Source organism: Amaranthus tricolor, chromosome 9 (assembly GCF_026212465.1).
Source record: "Amaranthus tricolor cultivar Red isolate AtriRed21 chromosome 9, ASM2621246v1, whole genome shotgun sequence".
NCBI classification, from domain to species: Eukaryota; Viridiplantae; Streptophyta; class Magnoliopsida; order Caryophyllales; family Amaranthaceae; genus Amaranthus; species Amaranthus tricolor.
The window spans coordinates 29,233,673-29,260,927 of NC_080055.1; the positions used below are offsets into that span (position 1 = coordinate 29,233,673).

General features: G+C 30.7%; 3 protein-coding genes across 6 annotated transcripts; all 3 read left to right on the plus strand.

Annotated features, from left to right (window-relative positions):
- The first annotated feature begins 8,787 nt into the window (after nucleotides 1-8,787).
- Nucleotides 8,788-17,558, plus strand: LOC130823553 (protein GID8 homolog). 4 transcript variants are annotated; one of them, XM_057688197.1, is made up of 7 exons: nucleotides 8,788-9,139; nucleotides 12,719-12,822; nucleotides 14,578-14,737; nucleotides 14,840-14,946; nucleotides 16,328-16,459; nucleotides 16,806-16,962; nucleotides 17,225-17,558. In XM_057688197.1, exons 2-7 carry the CDS (start codon nucleotides 12,820-12,822, stop codon nucleotides 17,344-17,346), a joined length of 681 nt encoding a protein of 226 aa, XP_057544180.1. In that variant the 5' UTR covers nucleotides 8,788-9,139; nucleotides 12,719-12,819; the 3' UTR covers nucleotides 17,347-17,558. The 4 variants fall into 4 exon arrangements, with proteins under 4 accessions (XP_057544180.1, XP_057544183.1, XP_057544181.1 ...); XM_057688198.1 differs by lacking the exon at nucleotides 8,788-9,139 and adding an exon at nucleotides 9,395-10,104 and having other exon boundaries at nucleotides 10,191-12,822; XM_057688199.1 differs by lacking the exon at nucleotides 8,788-9,139 and adding an exon at nucleotides 9,396-9,460 and having other exon boundaries at nucleotides 12,799-12,822; nucleotides 14,843-14,946.
- LOC130823476 (protein ALP1-like) lies at nucleotides 9,850-10,944 on the plus strand. Its single transcript, XM_057688092.1, has 4 exons — nucleotides 9,850-9,920; nucleotides 9,978-10,104; nucleotides 10,191-10,416; nucleotides 10,499-10,944. Exons 1-4 carry the CDS (start codon nucleotides 9,850-9,852, stop codon nucleotides 10,942-10,944), a joined length of 870 nt encoding a protein of 289 aa, XP_057544075.1.
- Nucleotides 17,559-22,815: 5,257 nt separating the features above from the next.
- LOC130823555 (uncharacterized protein At5g65660-like) lies at nucleotides 22,816-27,047 on the plus strand. Its single transcript, XM_057688201.1, has 2 exons — nucleotides 22,816-23,311; nucleotides 26,106-27,047. The coding sequence occupies exons 1-2, from the start codon at nucleotides 23,039-23,041 to the stop codon at nucleotides 26,283-26,285; spliced, it is 453 nt and encodes a 150-aa protein (XP_057544184.1). The 5' UTR covers nucleotides 22,816-23,038; the 3' UTR covers nucleotides 26,286-27,047.
- The last annotated feature ends 208 nt before the right edge of the window (nucleotides 27,048-27,255 follow it).

Below are 27,255 nucleotides of genomic sequence, written 5' to 3' on the forward strand. Positions count from 1 at the left end.
TTTACCATTAAAATAATATATATGCCATTGACTTACGATTTTTAAGAATAAAATTATAAATCTATAATAGTCTATAAATAAAAAAATTGTTATTTTACTATTTCCACGTATCATTATCCATGGATAAGTAAAATTTTTAAAAAATATATTGAATGTTTCTTAAATGTGAATGTGACAAAAAAAAAACTCCATCACAAAAAATCACAATAATTAAAATAGTATAAACAATATTTAAAAATTATTAAAAGTGAATCTTATTTCAGTTGAAAAGCAAATATCACTATTTAAAATTAAATTTTATATTTAATTTTCACTTAGTTTTTTCTACACCCATCAAGCCTTCTAATAAAAAAAAAATACTATAAACTATCTATAAATTAGTCAAGAAATAATAAATAAATCGATGAGGATTATTGGAAGGAAGATAGAGTAATTCATTCCCCCTTGAATTTTTCTTACAAATTTATTGTTTATGTTAATTTTGTTAGAGTATATAATATATTTTGAGGCTTCAACCATAAGTGTAAACTTTTAGTTGAGTTGGTTCCTTGATATGGTATCAAAAGCTAAAACATTCTAATATAATTAAGCATCAATTTAGTTTAATTTAACATTAAAAAAATGTGTATTGATTTCAAAATTTTATGATTTGTAGATTGCAAATTATAATATACTATATTAAAATAAATCTTATAAAATTATACACATATTTATCTTCTGAAGTTACATCTAAAATTTGTTACAAAAGACTCTTGCTACAAAAAATTAGTCAAATATATAATTCGCTTTATATTATCATTATTAATAAGAATAAAAAATACGAAAACAAAATATCTGACCACACCTAATAACATAGAGACAAAAAAAAAAACCTAGGATGATATCTAAATAGACACACCTTTATAATTTTATGGCATAATCAACTTCTTGCTACTAATAGAGCTAATACATACATTGATATTTGAACAAACAATTATGATTACAATCAATTCATAACTAAACTTGATTGAGTTTTGGATCACTAAATTGCACCCAAGATATTGAGATTTGAGATGAATATATTATGATTTTTTTTAAAAGAAAACCTATATTATACTTAATTAATTAAACACAAATTCTCAGCCCAGTTTTACGGTGAGAATATTTCTATAAAGCTGACCTAACATATGTTTATTGTCTTAAAGTAATTATTTTTTTTAGTGTTAGTGATTTCACTTGTAATCTTATCGTAATCAATTACAACCTTAAAATAATCAATTAAAAAATAGACTAATTATAAAAATTTATCTTATAATAAAACGGTCTCATAAAAAAATTAAAATTGCTTTAGAAATTGTTTGTTAATGTATTACATCATGTAACATACCTAAAGTGTGGACAAGAAGGTAGAAAGCGAAGGTCTTGTCATGAATATAATTTGGCCAAACGGCTAAAATGTAACCATTCAACCCACTACCCTACTGAGTGGTTGTAGCCAAGTAGGGTCCTTTGTGTATCATACAAATAACATACTACCTCAAATTAACGTATTAGTGGCATTTAGTTTTTTTACATTTGCTAACATAATATTTTAATTTTTAATATCTCTAATTAGTTTTAATTAAAAATTATAAAAAATTGATATGAATAATCCTTGTATTGAATGAAATAAGATCCTGCATGATTATGTTCTAACTTATATATTAGAATAATATACAAATTAAGAGTGATAAGTGAACAGTGACAAAAACAAATGAGACTAATGGGTTGAATAGTAGGGAGTAATTAATATTCAATCGCAGCAATATTTTATTTGGTTTTGCACGTTTATCATAAAATTTATATTAAAACAAAATAAATAAAATCTCATTCAAATATATTTTAATTTATAGATTAAAATTAAAATACAAATTAAGAGTTATTAAAAGTAAATGATTCATTTTATTAGAATTGGATGGAATATGTTTGTGTGATTGTGTCTTTTGATTACGTCCATGGCCAACATTTGCAAGAAAAGCACATTCTTGTTTTGTTTTTTTAGATTTTAGTAATAGTTGGGGCCTGGGACCATTGCGTTACATTAATTATTATAAAAACAATCAAGTTTTAAAATGTTTTTTTTTTTAAATATTTCTCAAAAGTAAAATTTACCGCGGTGTTTGGAAAATAGTTTTTATCTGCATTTTATTTAGTAAAATAGCTAAATAATGTTTGATAAATGAAATATAAATCTGCTAAAAATTGACTTTTAATGTATAGCTGTTTAATTAGCTTAGAGTAGTAGTAGCTTTTTCAATTGACTTTAGCTTTTGTTCACTTTTACTCCAATAAATAACCAACAACGAATAAATAAATTTTACTAAATATCTTTATAACAGTTGGTTAAATAGTTGGTTTAACAGTAAGTAAATAAATCCATACTTCTTGCTAGTTAAACCAACCAAAAAGTCCATCCGACAACTTAGCCAACAATTATTTGTCAATATATCCTATTTTTCTTCTTTCAAAGAGACACCTATTAAAAATAACCATAAAGTTTAACCATTATTTTTTGTGAGCAGCCAATCATGAATTTATTGGTTCCCTTAGGTGAAATAATTGAAATAATCTGCTTTTAGAGAACAAATGTGTTTTTTTTTGTGACGATTTTTTTTTGAAATGATAACTAACTTAATTATTATTTATTAATTATTAACAAATCTTTAGAAATATTAATAATAATAATTATATACAATCGATTATTGTTAAAAGACTGAAAAGAGAGAAGGTTAGCTTGAAACTATGTGAAGCTTAATCAAAACAGGAGTAAATGCTTAAACCAGGTAAATTGCTCGCTAATTTTCTTTTTAATTTACAGTAAAAAAATATATATAATTTTCTCACATTAAAAAAATAGTTAAATAATTTATTTATATGAAAAAAACCGTGACCCCCAAAAGACTAGAGGAACCAAGCAGTTCTTTTTGATTAGTTGGGCATGTTCCTCACTTGACAACCACATGAGTAGGAGTCTAGGACACATCATATTGAAGCATTTTTAGAATTAAAAAAAAACATATTATGTGGTTATCTCAAGTTTTTGACTTTTTTATCTGGTGGACAAATGTTTTTCTTAATTTGTGTAGTGATTGATCTTAAGCTTTTAGCTTTTCCACTTATTAGACAAAAAGTTAAGATTTTTGTCAAATTTGCTTCATATTGTCCTTCATAACAACTCTTTTCATAAGAGCAAATGCCGCGATCATCCTTAAAGAGTTCTTTTTTAAAATTTTGGTTGAAATGAGTACTTACGGCCCATTTGGTAGGTGGTAATAACGGGGTAATGGGAATGAAAATCTAGTATAATGTTGGTTGAAAAATCTCTTGGCTACCTTGATGGACATACTTGTCCAACTTCAATCATTTCATTTTCTTCATAAAATTCATTCAAATGCATTAACATTGGGAGAGGTGGTATTAGGTGGTAATGAAAATTTGTAAATAAAAAAACTTTTTTGTGATTAAAGTTTCATTATCATGGGAACGATATGAAACTTTTCATGAAATTTTATATTATAAATCCTTCTCAATACCACCATTTAGTATTACTAACCAAAGAGGCCGTTAATTTAACAAAAAACATTTTGTCTATTCCATGAAAAGGTTAAAAGCTTGAAGTCACCATTCGAATTAAAAAAATGTTTGTCAATCACAAAGAAAGTCAAGTCAAATTTTAATAATTAGATTAAAAAATTTTTAATTTGAGCTTATTTTGCTACATTTTATGTCAATAATTTTAGGTAATAAAAATATAGGATGAGTAGAATTTTGGGCATGTTAAAATTTAACAATACTCTAACTAAATGCATCAGTCTCAAATAAATTAGAAGATAAACGAAGTATTTTGTTGTTACTAATGTACGTTTTGTACATTTTGTTTTTGGGTATTTTTTTTATCTTATCATACGCGGACGGTAGATAAAAAAATTTTCTTGTCAAATTGATATTATTTTTATTTTTATCTTATTTTAAAGAATAAGCACTTATTTTTTTACTTTTTGTTTATTCTAGTATTTTATCCTTTCTTTGTTAGATTAAAGTTAATACTTCTCATTAAATTATAGCAATAAAATACAAAAACCAGAAAACTTTTTTAATAAAATAAAAAATCCATGTAATATGACAAGAAAAAGGTTATATAGCTATAACAATATATGAGTTTTAGTTATTTAAAAGTAAACAATAAATAAAAATATTTTCAGGGCATCGAACAAATTTTATTTATTATGACAATTTCGCTAAAATATAACAATAAAATAATGAAAAATATTAATAATATAATCAAGAATAATTCATCACATAAAATAGCAATAATAATAATTAATAGCAAAAACGACTAACAGTACCTATATTTTCAACATAAGGAGTAGGAGTATAGTAGGAGTGCGAGTATGATAATTTGACATTATAATATAATTTATAGTTATACAACTAAAAATTATAAAAATTTAATATTACGAAAATATGAACATAGACGAATAAAACAAGATTCCACATAACTACTATGTGTTTTTCTCGTATATTAGCTGCAAAATGCAAAATAAGAACATAATTCTTGTGAGAGACGGTCTTTTTGAGAAACCATCTCTAATTGGACTGACCCCAAAAGAAAACTATAGAGCAAGTTTTTTTGGTAAGCATTAAGAATATTGTATGTAGGCATTAAAGATATCGTAAGTAGGCATTGATGATATGGTAAGTAGGCTAGTAGGCTATGTTTTTCGATAGACATTAACAATATTGTAAGTAGGCATTTTAAGTAATTTTTCGATTGGCATTAAGTATATTATAAGTAGGCATTAAGGATAATATAATTATGCATTAAGGATATAGTAAGTGGACATTAAGGTTTAGTGGGTTGGGCCTGAGAGACGTCTCTCAAAAGACCGACTGAAATAAGAAAATGCTAAAATGGGCTTGGGTGCAACTAAGCAACCGGAGGAAGCATTAAAAGTTATAGAACCTCCCTCTCTGTACACAATTCTTGTGAGAGATGGTGATATAAGCATTAAAAGTTATGGGCTTGGGTGCAATTATAGATACCGTCTCTAATTGGGCGGGCTCGTTATATATTTTTTAAATATTGTAAGAAGGCATTTAGAATGATATAAATAGACATTTAAGATATTGAAAGTAGGCATTAAGGATACGGTAAGTAAACATTAAAGATAATGTAAGTAGGCATTACGAATAAGATACGTAGGGATTAATTATTAATGGACTGAACTTGAGATATATCTCTCAAAGAGTCTAGCTGTTCTATATATATACTCATTCTACAACACACTTTATTTACAATATAAAATAATGTATTTTATTTTAATTAGAAAATTAAACATTGATTATTGTATTTGAGTAGTATTTCAAACATAAAAGTTTTCATTACTAATTTTTTTAATAATTTTCCGACAATGTCTTCCAATTATTTTTCGATCTCTTCGTTCATTGAAAACGCCGATAATATAACAGACGAGGTAAATACTATTTTGTATTCTATGAGGTCAATATCAACTCCGCAAGCGTATCAAATAAATTGTATAACTAATTCCTACAATGAAACTTTAATAGCGAGTTTCAAGAGACTTCATAAAGAAACGAGTTGGGTCATAATATTAACAGTAAATCTTGTATGAGACCGTATTACTGTGAAACAGGTTTATACAAGTAGTTTAAAATTAAACTGTAAACTAAATAAAAAAATATATGTTAGCCTAAAGTATCACCGGCCGATGTTCTTGTCCGATGTGTCGTTTTCATTATCTCCAGGCCCTAAATAGAAAGACGACGATGATGCATGGTAGCGGAAATCAGAGGCAGATCTAAGATTTTAGTTATTTTATTTTCCGAAAAAAATACATGTACATTGCACTAAAATATATGTTAGCGCAAGTTGTTGTGAGAGACGGTCTCTTTGAAAAACACATTAGATATATGGGTTAAATACCCCAATTAATACAAATTAAAGAGAAAATACAAATATAACCTTGTTATTTTGAGCTCGTTTTTTTAAAAGACGGTCTCTCATAAAAGTAGTTGGTGTGTTCGAGGTGGTAATGTTAAGGAGAATTTAGTTTCTAGTTATTGAGGTTATAATTGTTACTTTGTTTATGTTGTTCACCAGATTATCTTGATTATTACCACTTAAATTTAATTATGATAAGTAGTTATTTTTAGGATTTTTCATTGTTAGTTCATTAATACTCATTTTCAATGTTTAATTTCATCCTTAATGATGTTAATGTATTATATTATTAATAAGTTACAACTAAATATAATGTCGATTAGATATATTATTACTTCAATAATATACTCCAATTATTGATATGCTATACTCAATACTCTACAAATTAAATGATTAATTTAATTTATTTAATTTTCAAAATTTTATTTTTTTTTATTTTGATTTTCTACCAAAAAGATAGGAGTAATAAATAAAAATACAGCTGAGCTAGAAAATGTCAATCCTCTCCAAAAACCCTAGAAAATTTCAACAAATCAAATTAAGTATAAAATATGTAAATCTAACTACTTAATAAAATTAAAAATGAGAATTAGAGTTTTTCTCAACGTTGGAAAATCATTCCTTGGCCCAAATCAGATCTTAACTCGGAACTTGAAAATTTATGTGTTACTATTCGAATATTGCGATACTTCGCTTGAAAATATCGGAAAAAATAGAATCTCTAATTGTTTTTAATTAAAATCATAAAAAGTTGATATTTATAATCCTTGTATTAAGATGAATCAAATAAAATTACACATGACTATGTTTTAACTTATAGATTAAGAATAAAATGCAAATTAAGAGTGATAAGCGAATCATGACAAATAATTAATAGAACTAATGGATAGAATAAAACGAAGTTTAAATCACGATAAAAATAAAAATAACACAAATTTAATAGGACGGACTAAAAATGAAAATGAGTCAAATTTTGTTGGACAGTAGGAGTAAAATGGAAAAGTTGGGCGAAAACGAAAGAGTTTGTGTCCTCAAATTTCGAAAATCTACCATTGTTATTCAAATTGTCGTTTTCATATGTCCTATGTCATTTTAATGGCCTAAAAAGAATGAATTATTCTAGTGAAAAACTGTTTTTTAATGAAATGAATTAAAAAAAGAAACATATATTTTTATAATATGTATTAAATATTCTATCTAATCTATATAAATTATAACATTAAATTTATTATTCTAACTAAATAAAAATGAGAATTAGATTTTTTTTTTCTCAACGTTGGAAGATCAAGAATCAAGATATATTCAACAACAAAGTACATTTGCGAATTCACGGCATTGATACAAGTATCAAATATACATCGATGTATGTGTACTTTATTTTATACTCCCTCCTATTCAGCTGAACTGTCCCATTTGACTTTTCACACTTGCCGAGGTAACATTTTAACTCTTAATATCTCAAATTATGCTTAATTAAAAATTATAAAAAGTTGATATTAATAATCCTTGTATTGAGACAAATCAAACAAGATCCCATATGACTATGTTTTAACTTATAGATTAAGAGTAAAATACAAATTAAGAGTGATAAGTGAATAGTGCCAAAAAAAAAATGGGACAATTCAGCTGAATAGGAGGTAGTATGTTATAATCTACATAATTCAATATTAATATGTTTTTATTAAATAATTTAAACCATAATCTAGGCAGATCAGAGCTTATATTTTTTTTATAAGACTTTTATTATCTTTCTTATTTTTATTATTGCGAGTTTAAACGTGATTTTCCTAATATTTTAGTTTAAAAAATTATAGCAAGTTTTTGATAAAGCAAGAGCGAGTGCACCAAGTAATGGAGCTTGAGCAATCCTCCTTAGAACCTCCAAATCTTAAGTCATACAAATTACAATCCTCATATAAATTAAATCAAAGTCGATAAAGTCAACTATTATAAAATTCTCATTTCTCATATATTTATGTCTCAAATCTTAAGTCATACAAGTTGGTTCAATCCTACAAATTTTTATATGCGGTAAAAGATTAATTTAGTGGTATTTAAGATAAATTAAATTTTTCAATAAAATTTATAAAATAATTTGCAAATTATAATCTTAAAATTTAGACTTTTCACAAATTATAGACCCAATGTTATTTTTTTTTGAATTACAACCACCAAAATCATCAAAGAATCAATGTCCACAACGTGTAATTTGATTTAGCTTAGATGCGATAGACAATAACACTAATTGTAATTAAAAAAAGAACATTGTGTTGTAATTCACAAAAGACTAACTATAATTAATTTACAAATTATTTGAATCAAATTTAAATAGGAAAAATTATCAGAAATAATACAATCTTCTACTTGTTTTCCTACAACAATATAAATTTTTAATTAACCATAAATAATAAAAAATTCTTAACATGTTAAAAATTAAATTAAAATAACAAAAAAATTGGTAAATTAGTTAATAAAGTAAAGTTTGTATAATTTAGAAAAATATGCCCTAAATATTGATATTATTTATGCTTAATCAATAATTGAATTATTATAGATTAATTAACAAAAAATAGTATTATCGACCGTAATTTTTCCATTTAAATATTTTGGAAAAAAAAAAATCCATATTCAAGCAAAGTAATTCTCATCATTCATCTAAGGGCATGTTTGGTTAATTAATTTTATTGGTATAGAATGGTATCACAACCCATCCCGATGTTTGATTATGCATTTTTACATTGGGATCTCATACCCAAAGAATTCTCATACTATTCCGTTCCTTAGAATCTCATACCCTCCTGCCCCCAAGTTTCAAACTCCATTCCCCCATATACAAACCCTAATTCACTCTTCCTTCTTAAAAATCCCTCTCTTCCTTCAATCTGAAATCCCTGTTCTTCAATCTTCTTCGCGTGCCTCCTTCAATCTTCTTCAATCTGGTTTTTCTTTCCCTGTTCTCACCGGTGACCTTCTGTTTTTCTTTCCCTGTTCTCACCGGTGACTCCTGTTCTTCGGTTCTTCGGTTCCCCGTACTCTGTTCTTCCTCCATTCCATCCTCTCCGCCAGCAGCCCAGTCTCCTCCATTCCATCCTCTCCTCCAGCGTCCAGACGGCTACTATCGCAGACCGGCAAACGCAGACGGCTACTCCAGCGTCCAAAGTATATACCTTTTTTTTTCTTTCTTTCCCTAGAAATTTTAATTTCAATTGTTAATTTGAATTTATTAAAGTTTTGATTGATTAGTAACTTAACTGTACAATTGATTTGGGTTTATACATTTTCAAATGGTGGAGTAGTAATTTTAATTCTACAATGATTGTGTATTTCGTTTTGCCGGTTGTGTATTTCATCTTTGTTCATCATTTTGCCTTTATACAAACCAATGCTTTTGATAATGGAGGTTATGATTTTCAGTCCCTTTCTTCACTTACTATCTTTGCTTGGAAACCCATCTTTAGAAGCTCAGATCTTCCCAGAAATGTATGTTTTTCATCTGTTACTTCTTCAATTTTATGAATTTTTAGTATTTAATTGAATCTGGTTTGCTAATATTTTGTTGCTGTTATGCTTGTATTTGGGTCTTTGATTTGATGTTGCTGGTTTGCTAATACTTCTTCAATATTTTGTTGCTGGTTTGCTAATAATTGAAATGTGTAATATAGAGGGGCTTATATTTGTATACATGTAAAGTTGAATGTTCGGTCCACAGGATTATGTTGATTATGGATGATTATGGATGATTTTGGGGGTTAATTGTGTTTTTTTCATTAGCATTATGTTGAGTTATGGGATTAGTGTAATGATGTATAATAGTAGTACCTTAAAGTGAACTTCGTGTGAATAGAAAAACCTTTTATGTCCTTTGTGAGATGGTCAGAGATGTCGGTGGTTTAAATGGCACTCGAAATATGTCTTTGGAGGAAATTATAGCTATGTTCTTGTACACGTTGGCACATCATTTGAAAAATAGGACAATTAGAAGTCATTTCTTTTGAAGTGGAGAAAGTGTTAGTAGAAACTTCCACCGATGTCTTCTTGCCGTGTTAAAACTACATACACACTTGCTAAAAAAGCCGACACCTATAACAGAAGATTGTGAAGTGGATAGATGGAAATGTTTTAAGGTAATAACATAATTTCATCTATATTATTTAAAAATCTATCCACTTTGTTTACTGTAAAACTTATCCCTCTTAACTTTTTTTTGTAGAATTGTTTAGGAGCCTTAGATGGCACTCATATTAGTGTTCATGTGCCAAGTGAGGATAGAGCAAGATATCGGACAAGGAAAGGTTCTATTGCTATGAATGTGTTAGGTATATGTAACCCTAATTTGGAGTTCATATATGTTCAACCTGGTTGGGAAGGATCCGCTCATGATGGTCGTGTCCTTCGAGATGCTATTACTAGGCCTAATGGTTTAAAAGTGCCGCAAAGTAATCATACTTAGATTTTAGATTTTATATTGTGGAGTCCAATAAGCAATGTCATGACCTATTTTTTTTTCCATATGTCAAGGTTCTTACTATTTGGTAGATGCAGGATACACGAATTGTGAAGGGTTTTTAGCACCATATAGAGGTCATCGATATCACCTTAAAGAGTGGGGCGACCGACAACCAATTAGTGCGGAAGAGTACTTCAACATGAAACATTCTAAGGCAAGGAATGTTATTGAGAGATGTTTTGGACTATTAAAAGGAAGGTGGGGTATTCTTAGGACCCCATCCTTCTTTCCAATACGTACTCATGGGCGTATAGTTCAAGCATGTGTACTATTACACAATCTTATTCGAAAACATATGCCAACAGATTACACAATGTATTGGGATTCCGATAGTGAAGAAGGTGAAAGTGATGATGAGGGCCTACATGATGAAGTTGATTTGATTACTCAAATAGCTACTACGGATGCTTGGACTGCTTATCGGAATAACTTAGCACAAACTATGTTTAATAATTAGAGACTTAGGCATAGTAGCCAAACATAAATGTTTCTTTAGTTTATTTGGACTTATGTTTGGGTATTCCTTTTTATGATGTAATCAAACCAATCCAATAGCAAAATTATTTCGTCTCCTTCCAACCAAGGCAAAGAACCCTAATTCGTGACTTTGTTTGTGCAATTTCTCCAAATTGTTCCTCAATTAACCACTATCGAGCATCTACAAGGTCAGTTGTCTTACAAATTGTGATAATGATAGCAATTTTCTGGCTTGATTCAGAGTGATTTGATTCTGATTTGTTTGAGTGATGATTCAATTTTTTCTGATTTATCACTGGAAATCTACTTTTTTGCAATGATTGTTTTTGGATTTTTCTGAATTTTTTTTTCTGGTTGGAAGGAACATGTGGTAATGTTAGTAATTTGGCGCTGAATCAGTGTAACATAATTCACCGGCTTATTCACTTTCTAAATTTGCGATTAGAAATTGCCCAAAATATGCCAAAATTGATCATAATTCACTTTATCTTTTTCAATTCACGGAGTACAATACTATCGATGATGTTTTCTGAGATCAGTGGAACGATATTTATTCGAGTAATGGGTGCAAAGATACCATTAACTGATTTGTTTTGAGTAGCCAATAGCTTCAATTTCTAAATATGTTTATTTGTGGGTGGAGAATTAGTTGAATATCAAACTTTCGGAGGGATTTTGAAGGATGTTTGGGCATTTTTAATAAGAAACAATAATTGAAGATGAAAAACAAGAGAAGAAAACTTTTATTTGGGAAGTGAGAAAATCTTTCCACTATGAAATACACCTATACAAGGAAAGAGTTGTAATGAAGTTGTTTAGTGTTTACAAGAGATTACAAATGGTAATTTCTGGCTAATTTTCACACACTATACACAATGATTTATAGTGTTTAACTCTAAATCAAGCCATAGCTTTGTGAATGGTACCTCTTAATCCCTCTTTTATGAGCTCAAATTGGGCTTTAGGTACCCCCAATGTTTGGTTTAGTTCTCAAAATGCGTGAACAGAGGCATTTGCTCTTCCTAGCACTCAAGCTTGAGCCAGGATTTATGAGCCACTCGCCGGAGTAGGCCTTGATCGCACAATTAAACCTTGCTGCAGTTGCTAGAACCATGCTCATGGTCCTGGACAGGTTGCATGTGCATTGCTCCCCCAGATTCTCACCCAAGCCAATTAGCTGCTTCCCTGGGAAGATTCACCCCTGCAGCCGGAAGCTTACTCCTGCTTGTTGCTCGCCTGAGCATTTGTGGAGCCAGCCCTCATATTCCTCCTTCTAGCAGCCCCAAGCTCTTAGCTCATACAAAGCATCCACCGTATCAACTTAACACTATCGCTTCCCAAACCCCAATGCAACACCAAGCTCTCTTGCTCACTAATGCATCAAATGCGACACCAGTGCATCTGATGCAACACATTTACCCAGCCTCCATTAACCAACAACCCAGGAAATAATTATTGAGTCACACTCAACAATCAATTCGTCATTGTAAAGAAATCAAAATTAGTAGATGTTGAATTACTGACATGAAAAACTGATATTAAAAAAGGTGAATAGTGAAAACATTTGGCTTTAGCAGTTTAAATCAGGTGTCTTGATATAAATCTGCCATTCTTATCCTTAGTTTTTTGAGCAAATCTTGAGCTCATGTTTGCATTTATAGTTTAACATTGCATGATGTTATTATTTGATAATCAATTGTACTAGTAGATTTAGATTTATTGCCTTTCTTATCTGTTTTATGCTTAATGTATAGGATATTAGGACTAATGTTATGGTTCAATTGATTTGAAGAGATGGTTACTGATATCGCTTTTTTGGATTTTCATTTGTCAGATTTCAAATATCGAGGAAACCATGGTAAATCTACTAGTCTCTATTTCATTAAGACAGCTCCTTTCACTTTGTTTATACTTTTATGACTGACTTAAATAGGATTTATAATTTTTGATTACTTTCTACAGTTAAATCTTGTATATGATATAGTTGTTTCCCTTGCTTCTAAGTGGCTAACAATATGATGCTTCTATTCATGTACATGTTTTGTGGCTAAGAGTTGGCATCGATGAGTTACATAACCTTTATAAGTGTCAACATTTGCATCTTGTATACTTTAGTTCTCCTCCCCTTCTCTCTCATTGCGAGTACCTGAATGGGTTACCTAGAATCATCCTTTTCTTCTTATGTAATCCCTGGTTCTCAGTAGGGCAGGTATCCTTATCAGAAATTTGGTTGATGTGTTTGACAAGCCAATGTTTAGTTGCATCATCATTTTCTTATTATTGTCTATGGTGTATGTTGATTTATTTGTATTCCTCCATAGTGGAGAAGTATTATACATAGTGTTGGTTTGCTTGCGTTCATTCTGATTTTTCACATCGAAGTTTATTGGTTATTTATGTCCTAGATTAGGTAGACAGGTACATGGGTGATAGGGGTTGAAGAGCTATAGATTTTGAGAAGTTCACAAGAAACTTAGTGAAAAAAGAAATTGTGTTGAAGGATAGGACAAAAAGCAAGTGAATGATATAAATAAGAGGTTAAGATGAAAAGAAAGAATAAATTTGTGGATGAGATTTAAAGGAAAGTGGGACCATTGCCAAAAAAGAAAATGGTGCAGTACGGACAAAAATAGAAAGTTGTGCTTATTGAGAAGGAGCAATATGTTTCACATTACCTTCTTCATTCATGATCCATGGCTTCCTTTTTTTCGGCAAAATTTGCTTCGCATCATATTATGTCTTTGCTTTTCAAGATCCTTGAATTATTCTAGGTGTTTATGGACTTGATTTATACATCATATATAGTTGATGACTTGATGTGTCGGATGAAATTGTTATTTTTTCCTTTTCTTTTCTTTCTTTTCCTTATGCTAGCTCATAATCGTCTATAGTCTTTTCCTTTTCTGTCTTTGAGCATCATCATCTCTATTCTCTAGTCTCTCCTTAGGTATTGAAACTTTGAACTTGTGATTTGTAAGGAGAGGCTGCATCACGTAATCATTGCTTCACTTGCCTTTTTTTAAAAAATTGACCTAGAATTGTTGCAAGAACTTAATACTTTCTTTTATGCAAGTGTTATGAGTTTATGACCTGCGTTGCCTCATTTGTAATATTCTTAAAACTTGAACCAAAACAACTCATCCCCTTGAGCTTGATACTAGTATGCTACCAAATTTAGTTTATTGTCATAACAACCCATAAGAATAATATTCTCTTCCATGATCTTTCTTGCTTAATTTTACCAAGTTGCCTTCTTAGATTTATTGAATGCAAGTATATTGAATGGGGTGCCATATGTCGTGCATGACATCAAAAATTAAGGTAGATTGGTCGTATTAAACTTTTAGTTATTCTACAATTTATTTCTTATTTAAGTATTTGCTTTCATCTCACATTTGTGTAGTCATGTGAATGGATTTCCCTCCCTCTCCAGTATTTGGGTGTTTGAGGGGGGGGGGGGGGGGGGGGGGAGGGGATATGGTCTTGGGATCGAACACTTGTTTATTGGGGATTTTGATGAAGTATGGTCATTTAAATTGACACTTATCCGTCATCTTATGCCTTGGGTTCTAGTGATTGATGAATTAATTTATTTAGTTTCTATTATGCACAGGCAACATCAAAGAAGGTGATAACAAAAGAAGAGTGGGAGAAAAAACTCAATGATGTAAAGATTAAAAAGGAGGATATGAACAAGTTAGTGATGAATTTTCTTGTCACCGAGGGTTATGTTGATGCTGCAGAGAAGTTTCGTCTGGAGTCTGGAACAGAACGTATCCTTTCTGTGTCTTGTAATTATTTCTTGATGATACACCAGTTCAGTTCTATTCAGTACCATCACATCGCACACTTTGTATTACCTAATCAATGAGTAGCAGATATAGACCTCACAACAATCACAGATCGCATGGCAGTTAAGAAGGCTGTACAGTGTGGTAATGTTGAGGATGCAATTGAGAAGGTTAATGATTTAAATCCAGAGGTCAGTAACGATAGTGTTAGTGTAGTTCATCAAGTTACTGTACTGCTACCTCTCCCCTCACTAAAAATAATTATTTTCTTTTGCTGAGCCCTTTTTTTTTTAACAACGTATTTCACATAGTGCTTGCCCGTATCGTAAAGGTTTCAAATTTACCAAACCGGTATTACCCGTATCATAAAGGTGTAAAAAAATCGGGTTTTAGGTCATTCCAATCGTTATTTCATGGTTTAGGTCGGTATTTGGCGGTACGGCAATCACATCATCCCCGTTACCGCATCACCTTGTCTGTTACAGCCTACGTAATTGTTACTGGATTTTTCGGAGGAAATCACATCAATGGAATATTGTTCGGAGGAAATTACATGAGCTCTTAACAAATGATGAGGCACTTGTCCTTTTTTGCAGGGCGTAGCATGTTTGTTACGGACGATTTTGTTATCTACTTTGACAGAGAAATAGTTACGAATTGTTTGTCTACTTCGACATTAATTTTGCTGTATTTCCTATATAATGTGAAAAAACTTGTTGCAAGTTAACTCAGATATTCGCATATGTTCTTGTTTTAATTTGGAAAGACATAGAAGCAAGAAATAGTTGCTTGATCATATTAATATTTTGTTAAAACTTAATTCATATGGTTGTCAAGAACTTTGACGAAGGGCGGGAAAAAAATATGAAAATGATGAGTTTCAACTTTAGCTACTGCCTCAAATGAGCTAATGGCTTCTCCATTTTACCGTTAGCAAGTCATTGATCATGTCACATTTGTTCTATGAACTTAAAGCTTATCATTATACTGTATCTCCAAGGCTCCTTCATGCTCAGAACTCAGAAGGGTTCACTTTTTTTTTGGGGACCTTGGCCTACCAAATGAAAGAAGAGTTGATGAAAGCATGCTTTGAGAACTTTCTTCATGTGTTTGATCAAGGACCGTGAGTTTTCTACTTTAGTTGGCATGCATATGTATTATGTACCCAACTCTACTGAAAGGTTGTATGATATCTGTTGCTTGACAAGAAGTCAAGAACCCATAGAGTGGGATATCGAGATGATTTTTGTGTTTCTAATACAATATTTTCTGCCAAGTTTTTTAGGAGATTACTGTCACCGACTGGCTTTTTATGGACTTCACTCCCCGTTTCAGAGATGCTTTTACTGTTTTTTTTATCTATTGGACCATGCTTTGAAAGGAGCCTTACTCTGCAGTGATTTTTACATCAAAGCTCACCGTGAAAAAGATACCTTCCTAGTTTTGAGCTCTCTCTCTTGTATGTTTGGTGAAGATGGGAAATGACTACGTGACAGACATGATCTCAAGCGATATGTTTACAAATCTTCTGTATATTGATCTGAATGTTTTATTTGAAACCTTCTTCTGCAGATACTTGATACAAACCCACAGCTGTTTTTCCACCTTCAGCAACAAAGATTGATAGAACTCATCAGGAATGGAAAGATAGAAGAGGCTCTTGAATTCGCTCAAGAAGAGCTTGCTCCAAGGGGAGAAGAAAATGTAAGTCTCTGATTTTGTCATCTTCTCGTCTTTTTATTTTGTTAACATCCCTATTTTGTGTCATTTTGATTCTGTATCCTGAAACTTAAAAGCTTGGGAGTTAAGGGAAAGGGAGAGAAAGAGTCATTTTTTCAATATCCATTCCTAGTCAAAAGCTTATTGGCTTTTAACTATTTATGTTCTTGAAATCTTCTTCTATGCATATTATGGTCAGTTTTGAACTACTTTTGGGACATTCTGAGCAAATCGCGAATTTAAAATGCGAATTATGTTACAGGCTTCATTCTCTTGTATATCTGTATGCTCATTAATTTCAGTACTGATTAAATAAAGTAATATTTTGCAGCAAAGCTTCCTAGAAGAGCTGGAGAGAACTGTTGCACTCCTTGCATTTGAAGATGTCTCAAACTGTCCAGTCGGGGAGCTTCTGGACATATCTCAACGTTTGAAGACAGCAAGTGAAGTAAATGCAGCCATCCTTACTAGCCAAAGCCACGAGAAAGGTAAAACTTTGCGTTTTTTTTTTTTTTTTTTATTCGGGTTCAAGCTGAAGGGTAAATAATCCTTCTTGTAGTCAGTAAAGATTGAACCTTTGTCACAATGGTGAAAGTAAGTCTTCAAAACAACTAGTCTCACCCGTGATTCTCGTAAAGCTTCACTATTGATTTCACGAAATTGAAGTGATAGTCACATTACTACTAATGTTATGTCTGTCTTCGCACACTCATTCTGTTATATTTATGTACCCGTTTTAAAAACTGACAGATCCGAAGTTACCAAGCTTATTAAAAATGCTGATATGGGCTCAGAATGAACTCGATGAAAAAGCTGCTTATCCTCGAATAAATGATTTATCGTCTGCAAAACTAGAAGATCCTGCCGTTTGAAACCTCTACTGGCTACAAGCTCATGTTCTAGCTTGTATCTTTGATTCAAGCCTGTAATTCTAAAACTCTACTTAAAAAATTTTCCATTCTGGATAATTCATGGTTAATAGTTAGGACCATTTTTCTTAAAAACTTTTTAGTGACTTTTATGTTTTGATCAGTTGCACAGTCGATTACTTAATGTTGGTGCCAATTTTATTGTTTGTTGGCAATCTCGTTTTCGTCTCATTTACAAACTCATTCTCTCTATTTGTCTTTATTTTAGGTTTTTTTCTCCCTGTTCCTTTGAGCGGACCGTAATGATAAAGTATGAAAAAAATAAGTTTATTTTTATAAAAAATTCCCAAAATAAGTTTCGTGAAATTTTAATTTTCAAAATAAATGTGTCTTATTTAACTGTGATGTTGGTGAGAGAATAGATGATTGGATATTCAGATGCATCACTGGAGCCTGGAGGGAAGTGTTGCGTCCATAAAGGTCCAACCTTTTTATATACTTGCTAAATGTCTGAACTACCCTAGGTCAACTTAGATGATAATGTCAGTGTATTAATAGTAGTAATAAAATGGTCTACAATGGAGTAAGAAGTACAAAATAAAAATCGCTATTAATGGCACTTTTCAAGGGAGGAGGGAACTAAATGGGCAATAGTAAGAAAAATTACCTTGAAAAAATTAAAAGCATTATATCCTACGGTTCTAAAAGTGCCATTTGAATATTTGATACTCCAACATAAACTCTATTTTTAAAAATATTTTAATAAACCATTTAATTTTTTATGCTTTGATGTCAAGTGGTAAATAACTTTTTATCGACTGACATGAGTATGTTGATCATAATCATTTAATTAATTTATATTTAGAAAGTGATATGTACTTATAGCTGCATGTACAACTTTATTTCTAATTATTAAGAATATATGATTATATTGAGAAGATATAATATATAATTAGTACGTTACTTCCAATAAATTTCAAAAGTCAAGCATCAATAATTTATATTTTGAAAAAAAAGGTATCAATTATTATGATAAAACAAATTTAACAAAGTAATTCCTCTAGTCTATCAAGTCCAACAAAAAGATACTTCTTTTGATTTATTGTAAGTGTCTTATTTTCTTATTAGGTCAAATCACTATGAATGTCAATTCTATTTTGAGATATGTTAATTTTACCAATTTATTCTTATTAAACTTAGCTTTTTCACACTTTTATACTTACTAATCACATTTTATCCCTATCAAAATTTGACAACACTACACTCTTTCTTTTACATGTGGTCTCATTTGACTACCTAATAAAATGGTGAATAAGTCAAATGGGATACATTGGATAAATAAGAGGGAGTATAAGTGTCAAGAAATTATCACAATTGTCTTCGTGTATTACACAAATAGTAATAGTTAGTGGTATCGTTTGAATTAAGTGGATGATATTGAAGAAGAGTTTGTAATGTATGATTGAAAGTATAAAAAGTAGTGGGGATGATTCCACATAAAGAAATTATAACAAAATAAAATAAAAAATGTGAGAATCTGTTTGGAGACAGAGAGCGTAATTTCTTTATGTTCTTATTATGTTAGCTTTTTAATGTATGATTGAAAATAAAGAAAATAGTGGAGATAATTCCATAAAAAAAAAACAAAGCAAAATAAATTAAAAATAAAAAATATGAAAATCTTTTAAAGACAAATAGTATTATCTATTACTTTCCCTATTATGTTAGCTTTTTAATTGTTTTGAAGCTTTGTGTTTCAACAAAGTGATTTTGTAAAACAAATCAAGTACTCTATAGAAAGACAAGTGCATATTTAACCATTTAGTGAAGACATAAGATATGACAATCCTGACAACCCTATTCAATCCTATCAATTTTCAACTTGAACATCATCTTGTTTTAGAAAACCCAATTATTAAATTTTTACCACCCTTTTCATTTTATCGTCATTTCTATTTTAAATTAATTTAATAAAATGATGAAAATGCCCTTGAACTTAAGAATTTTAAAATTTCTATAAAACACTTCAAATTCACTCAATAACAATTTTATCACTTCAAAAAACACAAAATCTACACATAAAATTAATCGGAGCTGAAGTGTGATTAAACCTAAGAAGAGTCGTTAACAAAAATTCGAGGTAATTTCTATTTTAATGTAATTAAAATTTTTTTTTTAAAAAAATTACGAGTTGCTCAAAAAGTGCGACTGAACCTAGGACGAGTCGCACAAAAAGTGCGACTAAACCTAGGTGGAGTCGCACAAAAAGAGCGACTGAATTAATTTTTTTTTTGAATTTTGAAATTCCTTTTGTTTAATTAATTTATTTTTTAAGTTATTGTTATTTAATAAATGTTGTAATAAATTATTTTATTTTAATATATTATTATATTATGATAATGTTATTATAATAATTAGTTTTGAATTTAAATAATTTATTTAAATGTTTAATTATTTTTTAATATAATAATAATATATTAATTAAAATTTAGTTGTTAATTAATTTTTGATATAATAATTGTTAATAAAATTTTATTTTAGCTGTTAATTAAATTTTAGTTTTTTAATTATTTATTAATATAATAATTGTTTATTTGTTTATATGTGTGAATTATTTTAGTTGTTAATAATTTATATGATTGTAAGTGTTTATTAAATTTACTTAAATGTTTATTAAATTAATATTGTAAGTGTAATTAAAATGAATATAATTTAATGTATTTTTTATGCTTTTAATTTTTTATTAATAGTTTATTAAAATATGAAAATTGTAGTAAATGGCTGAAAATCAGGAAAAAGGAAAATAATTTTTTAGAGGGTTATTGAGCGGCAATAGTTTTAGGTCGAGTTTACTGAGAGGGGATCCCCATGAGAGGGGGGTTACGGGTTGTGCAAGGCGAGCCAGGCAAAAACAAGCGGCCAGACATAGTCAGACCCAACGTTCGAGTACCCTAGACCATGTACGTGGTCGCTTTGAGCGCCAGACTAGCCTGCGTAGTAATACGGTCGGCTCAGGTGACGATGATACTGATTACGACGAGTCTGTCAATCGGGAAGAGTTTGTTGATCAGGATGAGTCTGTCGGTCATCCTGTTGATTGGACGCTCGTCAGAGGACATGCCGGTCAATTTAAGATTAGAGGGCATGACACGGCTGGCACTTCTGATCATGCAGGAGTCGGCCAGGTTGAGGATGCGGCTCCACGGGGGAGGAGGCGCTCACATTCCACGGACATGGACTGGTTGATCACATCACCCCAGCCCGGGGCCCTGTTGACACCAGTTTAATACCCAGCTACGGTGGGCACGTAACGAAGGTTATATTCGAGATTTCGAGGGATCGGAGCACACACCTCCGATTTTGGGTTGTTGCCCTAGGAAGAGGACGTTGGATGCGATCATCAGACTGCAGGACATGTCTGATGAGCTGTACGGGGTGTTACCTGCCACTCCTCTAGATCGTCTGCCGTACATAATGCACCATCACATTGATAAGCTTGCATAAAATCTAGTTGTAATTTTGAAGAATGATCTGGAATCAAAATGAGCTTACATAGGCATTATTTCACAAATAATAAGCTTGCATGGAAGATTATTAATCACTTAAATAGTACTCTATTCTATTTGTAGATATGGGTAGAGTTTGAAAATTTTTGTGCATAGCTTAATTCCGTGAGACACGGTAAAGTATTTAAGGGAGTAAAGCTCCTTGAAATAGATTATTGGTTTGGAGTAATAGAAGACAAAGTTCATTATAGGTTTATCAGTGGAATTCAGAATATTAGTATAAAGTAAGTTAAACGCTTATTATTATATGTGATTAAATTGATTTTTATTTTCTATTATATATTATGCAATTTAATATTTATATACTTTTTATCGATAATTTAGACCATAACCTAAATACGTTCAGACTTAGATTTTCCCAGATTGTTTCATTATCATTGGCTTTTTGTTACCACTTATATATTGACTAATGCCCATAATAAATTTTGGAAACAAAATTCGGCAATTGATGAAGCCTTGTTGAAGAGTGTCTCCTAAAGCTTTAGATAATTGAGCTCCTTAGAATATGTTGTAGGCCAAATTATCACAATATTAATAAACAACTTTCATCGGGGTTCGAGCTAGTTAAATATACACAATTTTACTTTAATTGGTTATAATAAAAGTTGTTTTTGATTAATTATATTTTTTCAATTTATTATATATGTTGTGGTGGCTATTTATATTTTGAATTATTTATAACTAAAAATTATGAAAATTTGATATTTAATATTATGAAAATACACAATTAGATAATATAAATAAGATCTTACTTGATTATATTTTTTCTTATATATTAGTCATAATATATAAAATATACTTAAATAATAAACAATACTAAAAATACATGCGTAGTAGTATTTTAAAACAAAGATAAACAATACTAAAAATACATGCGTAGTAGTATTTTAAAACAAAGATAAACAATACTAAAAATGCATGCTTAGTAGTATTTTAAAACAAAGATAGTAGTAGTTATTAACTGAGATGTAGAACGTGTTTAGGAAGGTTGGAATACACGTGACCGACTCGCACGGGTCAGGTGCACGCTTACACCTAGATTTATAATGACCTGACACCAAATAGAACTCGACCCGACCCTTTACTGTCATTTGGGTCATATACAATTATTGGTTTTCTTGGGAGATTATACTCTGCCAATGACCATACCATTAATAGTTATATTTCTTCCTTGTGTGTAAAGGTTTTTAGGAATGTGTCGCCATTAAAAAATATACTTCTATATGATTTTAGATAAAATTTGAACTTATTTAAATTTTTTTACAGTTATTATATAATTTATGAAGGGCATATTTGACCAACTATTATTGGTTTAAGTTGTTAATTGATTTGATTAGTTGGAGCTATTTTTTGAAATTCTAGTTGTTTGAATCATTTATGAAAATGTTTGATAAAAATTATTTATTGATTATTTATTAGAAAAACATATATTGAAACGCTAGAAACTAATAAAATCTACCATAACTTAGATGTGCACAAATTTGGAGCAAATTAGAGATTGATTTTTTTTTTTAATTGTTGTAAAAAAGGGATGTTATCATTGGAAAATAACCCATATGTGATCTTATATTTAAAAAATTAAAGAGAGGTTAAATAACATATATAATTGATAAACTGCTCCTCGTAATTCCAACTGATTTCAAAATAAAACTTTACGAATTTTTATGCAGTCAATTCTTCTCTTATATAAATGTTGAGTAAAAACCCAAATTTATAAGCCACAATTGCTTGAATTCAGTGGACGCATAGGAGTATTAATTAAACATCCCTTTATTAAATGTCCATTTTCTTGTTAAAGGTAAAGAACTCAAAACCAAATGAAGACCATTTACATGTCCACATCTATGTCCCCATTCCAAGGCACCCACCTTTAATTGACATCCCTTTTTTCCCCTCATCCTCATTCTTTCCCTCACTATAACTACATAAAACAAAAACATTAAATCTTTAGAGAATACTCCACATTTCTCAATACTACTATCCAAATCCCAAAGTCTTCCTTCAAAATTCCATTCCCAAACCCACTCTTAGCTCATTTCTGCAACACAAAAACCTAAATTTTAATGCAAAAAAGGTGCAAACTTTATAATTTTTAGTAAATTTTTGTGGGTTTAAGCTTAAAATCTGAAATGGGTGAAGGTGAAAATTGGGGATTGCAACCAATTGGGTCCCCAAATGTGGATATAGAAAAATCAGATGTTCATTGGAGTCATTTTGATAGTTCAGTAAATGCAGTTTCATTTGGGTTTGTTGCAACTGCTGTTCTTATTTCAATGTTCCTTGTTATGGCCATTTTTGAGAGGTTTCTTAGGCCTAATTCACTTGAAATTTCAGCTTCTGTTCATCAAGATATTGAATCCCAAATGGGTTTTTATCCTAAGCTTGGCTACTCATCTCCCAAGGTCATATTTTGCCCCCTTTTCAGCTTTTTTTGACCAATTTGGCAAATTTATTAACTGTTTTATCTTTTTTACTTAGTGGGTCTTGTGCTGAATTTTGTGAAGTGTGTTTTACTTCTTGTGTGCACTCACCAAATTTTGGTGTAAAATGATTTTGTTTACGCAGTGTTTGGGAATAAGTATTTCATTTCAAATTATGCATAATTTGAGAACGACAAAGGTGTGGTAGTTATTTTTAAATTTTCGACTTTAACTATTTTGAGCCAAATTCAATTTGAAAATTTTTGATTTGTCAAATAATAAATTTAAGCCTAATTTCAAATTTTCAAATAAAATTATCATTTCCAAATATGAGATGAAGGAAATTATGTTTGGACCTGTCTAGATCATAACCCAAGTCATCTGGTTAAAAATGGAAAGTTAAGCGTTGGGTTAAATAGCCTTTTGCATATATATATATATATATATATATATATTACTTCCTCCGTTCTAAAATACTCAGCTGCATAATGATTATCAACACTGTTTATCGTTCAGTTCAAACTTATTTTATATATTGTGTCTAATGTGTAAAAATATAGTCAAGTAGAATTTAATTTGAATCGTCTAATTGCATATTTTCATAATACTTCTATTAATTTTCTATTAAATTTTTATAATTTTTAGATGTGTATAATTCAAGATATGATTAACCAAAATAATAAATTACATTACATAAAAAGTCCGATGTTGCAAATACAGTGAAACAGAGTCAGTTAAGAATATAAATTCGTTGTTTGAAGTCGTAGACATTCTAACAGTAGCAGCTCTTCATGCATTACGATTTACAATTTACAATTTACATTGATTTATTCAACTTTAGAGTTGGGATTAATAATACATTTCAGAATTTTTTTACCAACATTATTTATTTACTCCTATTTGATTGATAGTTTGTCTTTGGTCTCCTTTTCCTGTTATGGAATTACTTCCTTTTTGGTACTGCAAGCTACTTACTAGGAGTACTGCATAGAAGTATACAACCATAGAGGCACTTTATCAAAGGAGTAAAAAAGTTGGGGGGGAAATCTCTTCAGAATTTCTGATTTACCTTTGTTAAAAAAGGAACCTGGAGCACATTTTCTCTATATTTTCAAATTGACTCATAATTGATAGTGTATAATTTTGATAGTATTTTTGGCAATTGAGAAGCCGAATTATAATTGTTCAAGTGGCCTAATTGTTTAAAAGTTTCTCATGGGTATTATTATCAAAGGGAAAATTACAAAATTTAGTCTTTACAAACCCATGTACAATCCTTGATGTTCATGAGTATGAGTATGATACCCCGACACTTCATTTTGGACTTAAAAATCATGTATATCTTAATTAAACTGCGGAATTGGATACTCAATCCACACCCATATCTAATACTCCGTAGTTGTGTCCATGTAACGTAGGTCGCACATAATACTACTACAAAACAATCCATACATTGACGAGTTACCTGAATTATATGCATAATAAGTTGATCATAAGTAGCAATTTTGCGTAGAAGCTTGCATTTATAAATCATTGTCTCATTCTTTCTTGGAATGCCACAACAATGCCAACGTCTTAATCCCAAAATGTCGGGGTCAGTTGCATGAACCTACTAATTAGTTTCAATAGTTTTCCACATGAATTCTTCTTTATTGCAACGTCAAATCGTCAAAATCCCCACATGTGGTTGATTGAGCTTGTCTTTGGTGTGGGGATGGTTATCATTGACAAATTAAAAGATGTTCTGCACACTTTATAAGTTATTAGAATCCTTTTGATTGCCATATGGTTTTTGGATGATATATATCTCCTTGGCTTATAAAGTTTGTGCACCACGTGTCTCCTCGTTAATATGCTGACATTCACATTAAGTTTAGCCTAATTTAACATTCGCAATTTGTCGAGTTTCTAAATAAATGAATGGATCAACCAACCTCATATTTGTTAGATTTTAGGTTGTAAGCACTCCAAGAGCAAAAATTTTCTCCCAATATGACATTTTTCTGGCCCCTGAGTGCCCTGATGCATATTCTATAATGTCCCCACACAACATATGTCCTAGTTTTTACAATTAATTCCAATTCTTCATAGACAAGCCTTCTTGTCTTCTTTTTGGCTATTTATTTACAACTTGTCTTGTATGAGATTGTATCACCGTGAGACGAACCCATATAATTAGCTTATTTATATTATTGATCATTTTTAAATTGTGGGTGATCACTTAACACACTAAATGTAAATGGGTCAACCCTATAGAGATAGTCTCACCATAAGACCGTTTCATTTGAGAATTTATGATTTATTTATTGTTTATCTTATTTTTAGCTCCATTAGGAAGAACAAACCATTGTTTTCATTTGGTTTTTGTCTGCCTTGTCTCACTCACAACCCAGCATATAAATTTGTCATTAAACATTGTTGTGTTTTGTCATCTTCAAATCTTGTTATGTTAGTTAACAAACTCTTGCTTTTACTACTATGTGATCAAATTTGTATGTGATAAATTTGTTATCGGGCTTATACACAACAAGGCCTGCAAGAGAACAGAGTTGACTACACACAAATCCGATGAGGTTTAAAACCTCATGGGGTTCGTGTGCAGTCAACTCTCCTTTTATGCGGGTCTTGTTGTGTACATGCCTGATAACAAGATTTAACAAAACATAGAATAAAAATGACACTTGATAGTTGATACTTCAGCATTTAGTACTTTGACTCATATGATCAGTTCTTTGTATGTTATATAACAAGAATATGTGTTTTTTATGATCCACAGATGACAGTGTATTCTCAAGAGCTACCAGTATTGATGCCCGGAGACAATATTCCAACCTTCATAGCTCATCCCGTTCCTCTTCCATGTCCGCCTGACCGCATCCAATGGCCTCCCCTTAAGTTCAAAACACCTCAAATAACCGGAAGTACTCAACAATCTATTGTAAGAGATCCAACCTAAAGATAGAAATGTAACATATGATACCAAAATTGTAACTATCCCGAAATAATCTCAGCCAAAAGCTTAAGCTGATAGTTAAGTCGCTAAAACACTTTTTATAGCTCAAATATGGAGGATTTCTTTCTCCGTTTGGGTTATTTAGCACATGTACATAGAGCATCTAGCTCCTTTGGGCTTATTGTAACACCTCGGCTCCTCGAATCACCGGTGACTACTCATGGAGATTGTACACTAGTCCCATAGACCAACACAAGCCTTTCCAGCGCGCTTTGGTCTCACTCGTGTGCACCCGAGAAAACTTTCCGGGAGGTCACCCATCCTAAAATTGCACCCCACCAAGCACGCTTAACTGTGGAGTTCTTAGCAAATGGGATCTCATGAAAAAAAGATGCACGTTGTTGATATGAGTACTCTATCAATCCTTTTAAATCTCAAGGTATCACACTTACTTGGCCCTTTACTTTGCGAGAATGAAAGGGGTTATCGTTACAATATTCAATCAAATTCGAAGAAATGAATGTGGTTGCTAGAAACCCCAATTGTAAAGAAGATTGGAATTTGTAATTGAATATTGTGAGCACAAGGTTTCAATATTCATACCATGTTTAATGTTTGTACCCAGGTTTTTTTTTTAATTTTAATTTTAATTTTATTTTATTTTCACTTTTCAGTGAATGTTACGCTGGAATGATTTGATATTGTATAAACATGAAGTTGTAGGCTTAAATATGAAAATCATAGTTGTCTTTGTGAACTTTGTTATCAAAGTGTGTAGTTCTTTTACTAATACAGATTTAGCTCATCTATCCAGCTAATACCTTTACTCTTTACTTGTAGGCAAAAAGCAAAAGGAATGCTAGTGTGTTGTGTGCCTAGTTGGCTCCCAATTTACTTGAGTGTGCCTAGTTGGCTTGCATGTTACTCGAGTGTGCCTAGTTGGTTTGCATGTTACTCGAGTGTGCCTAGTTGG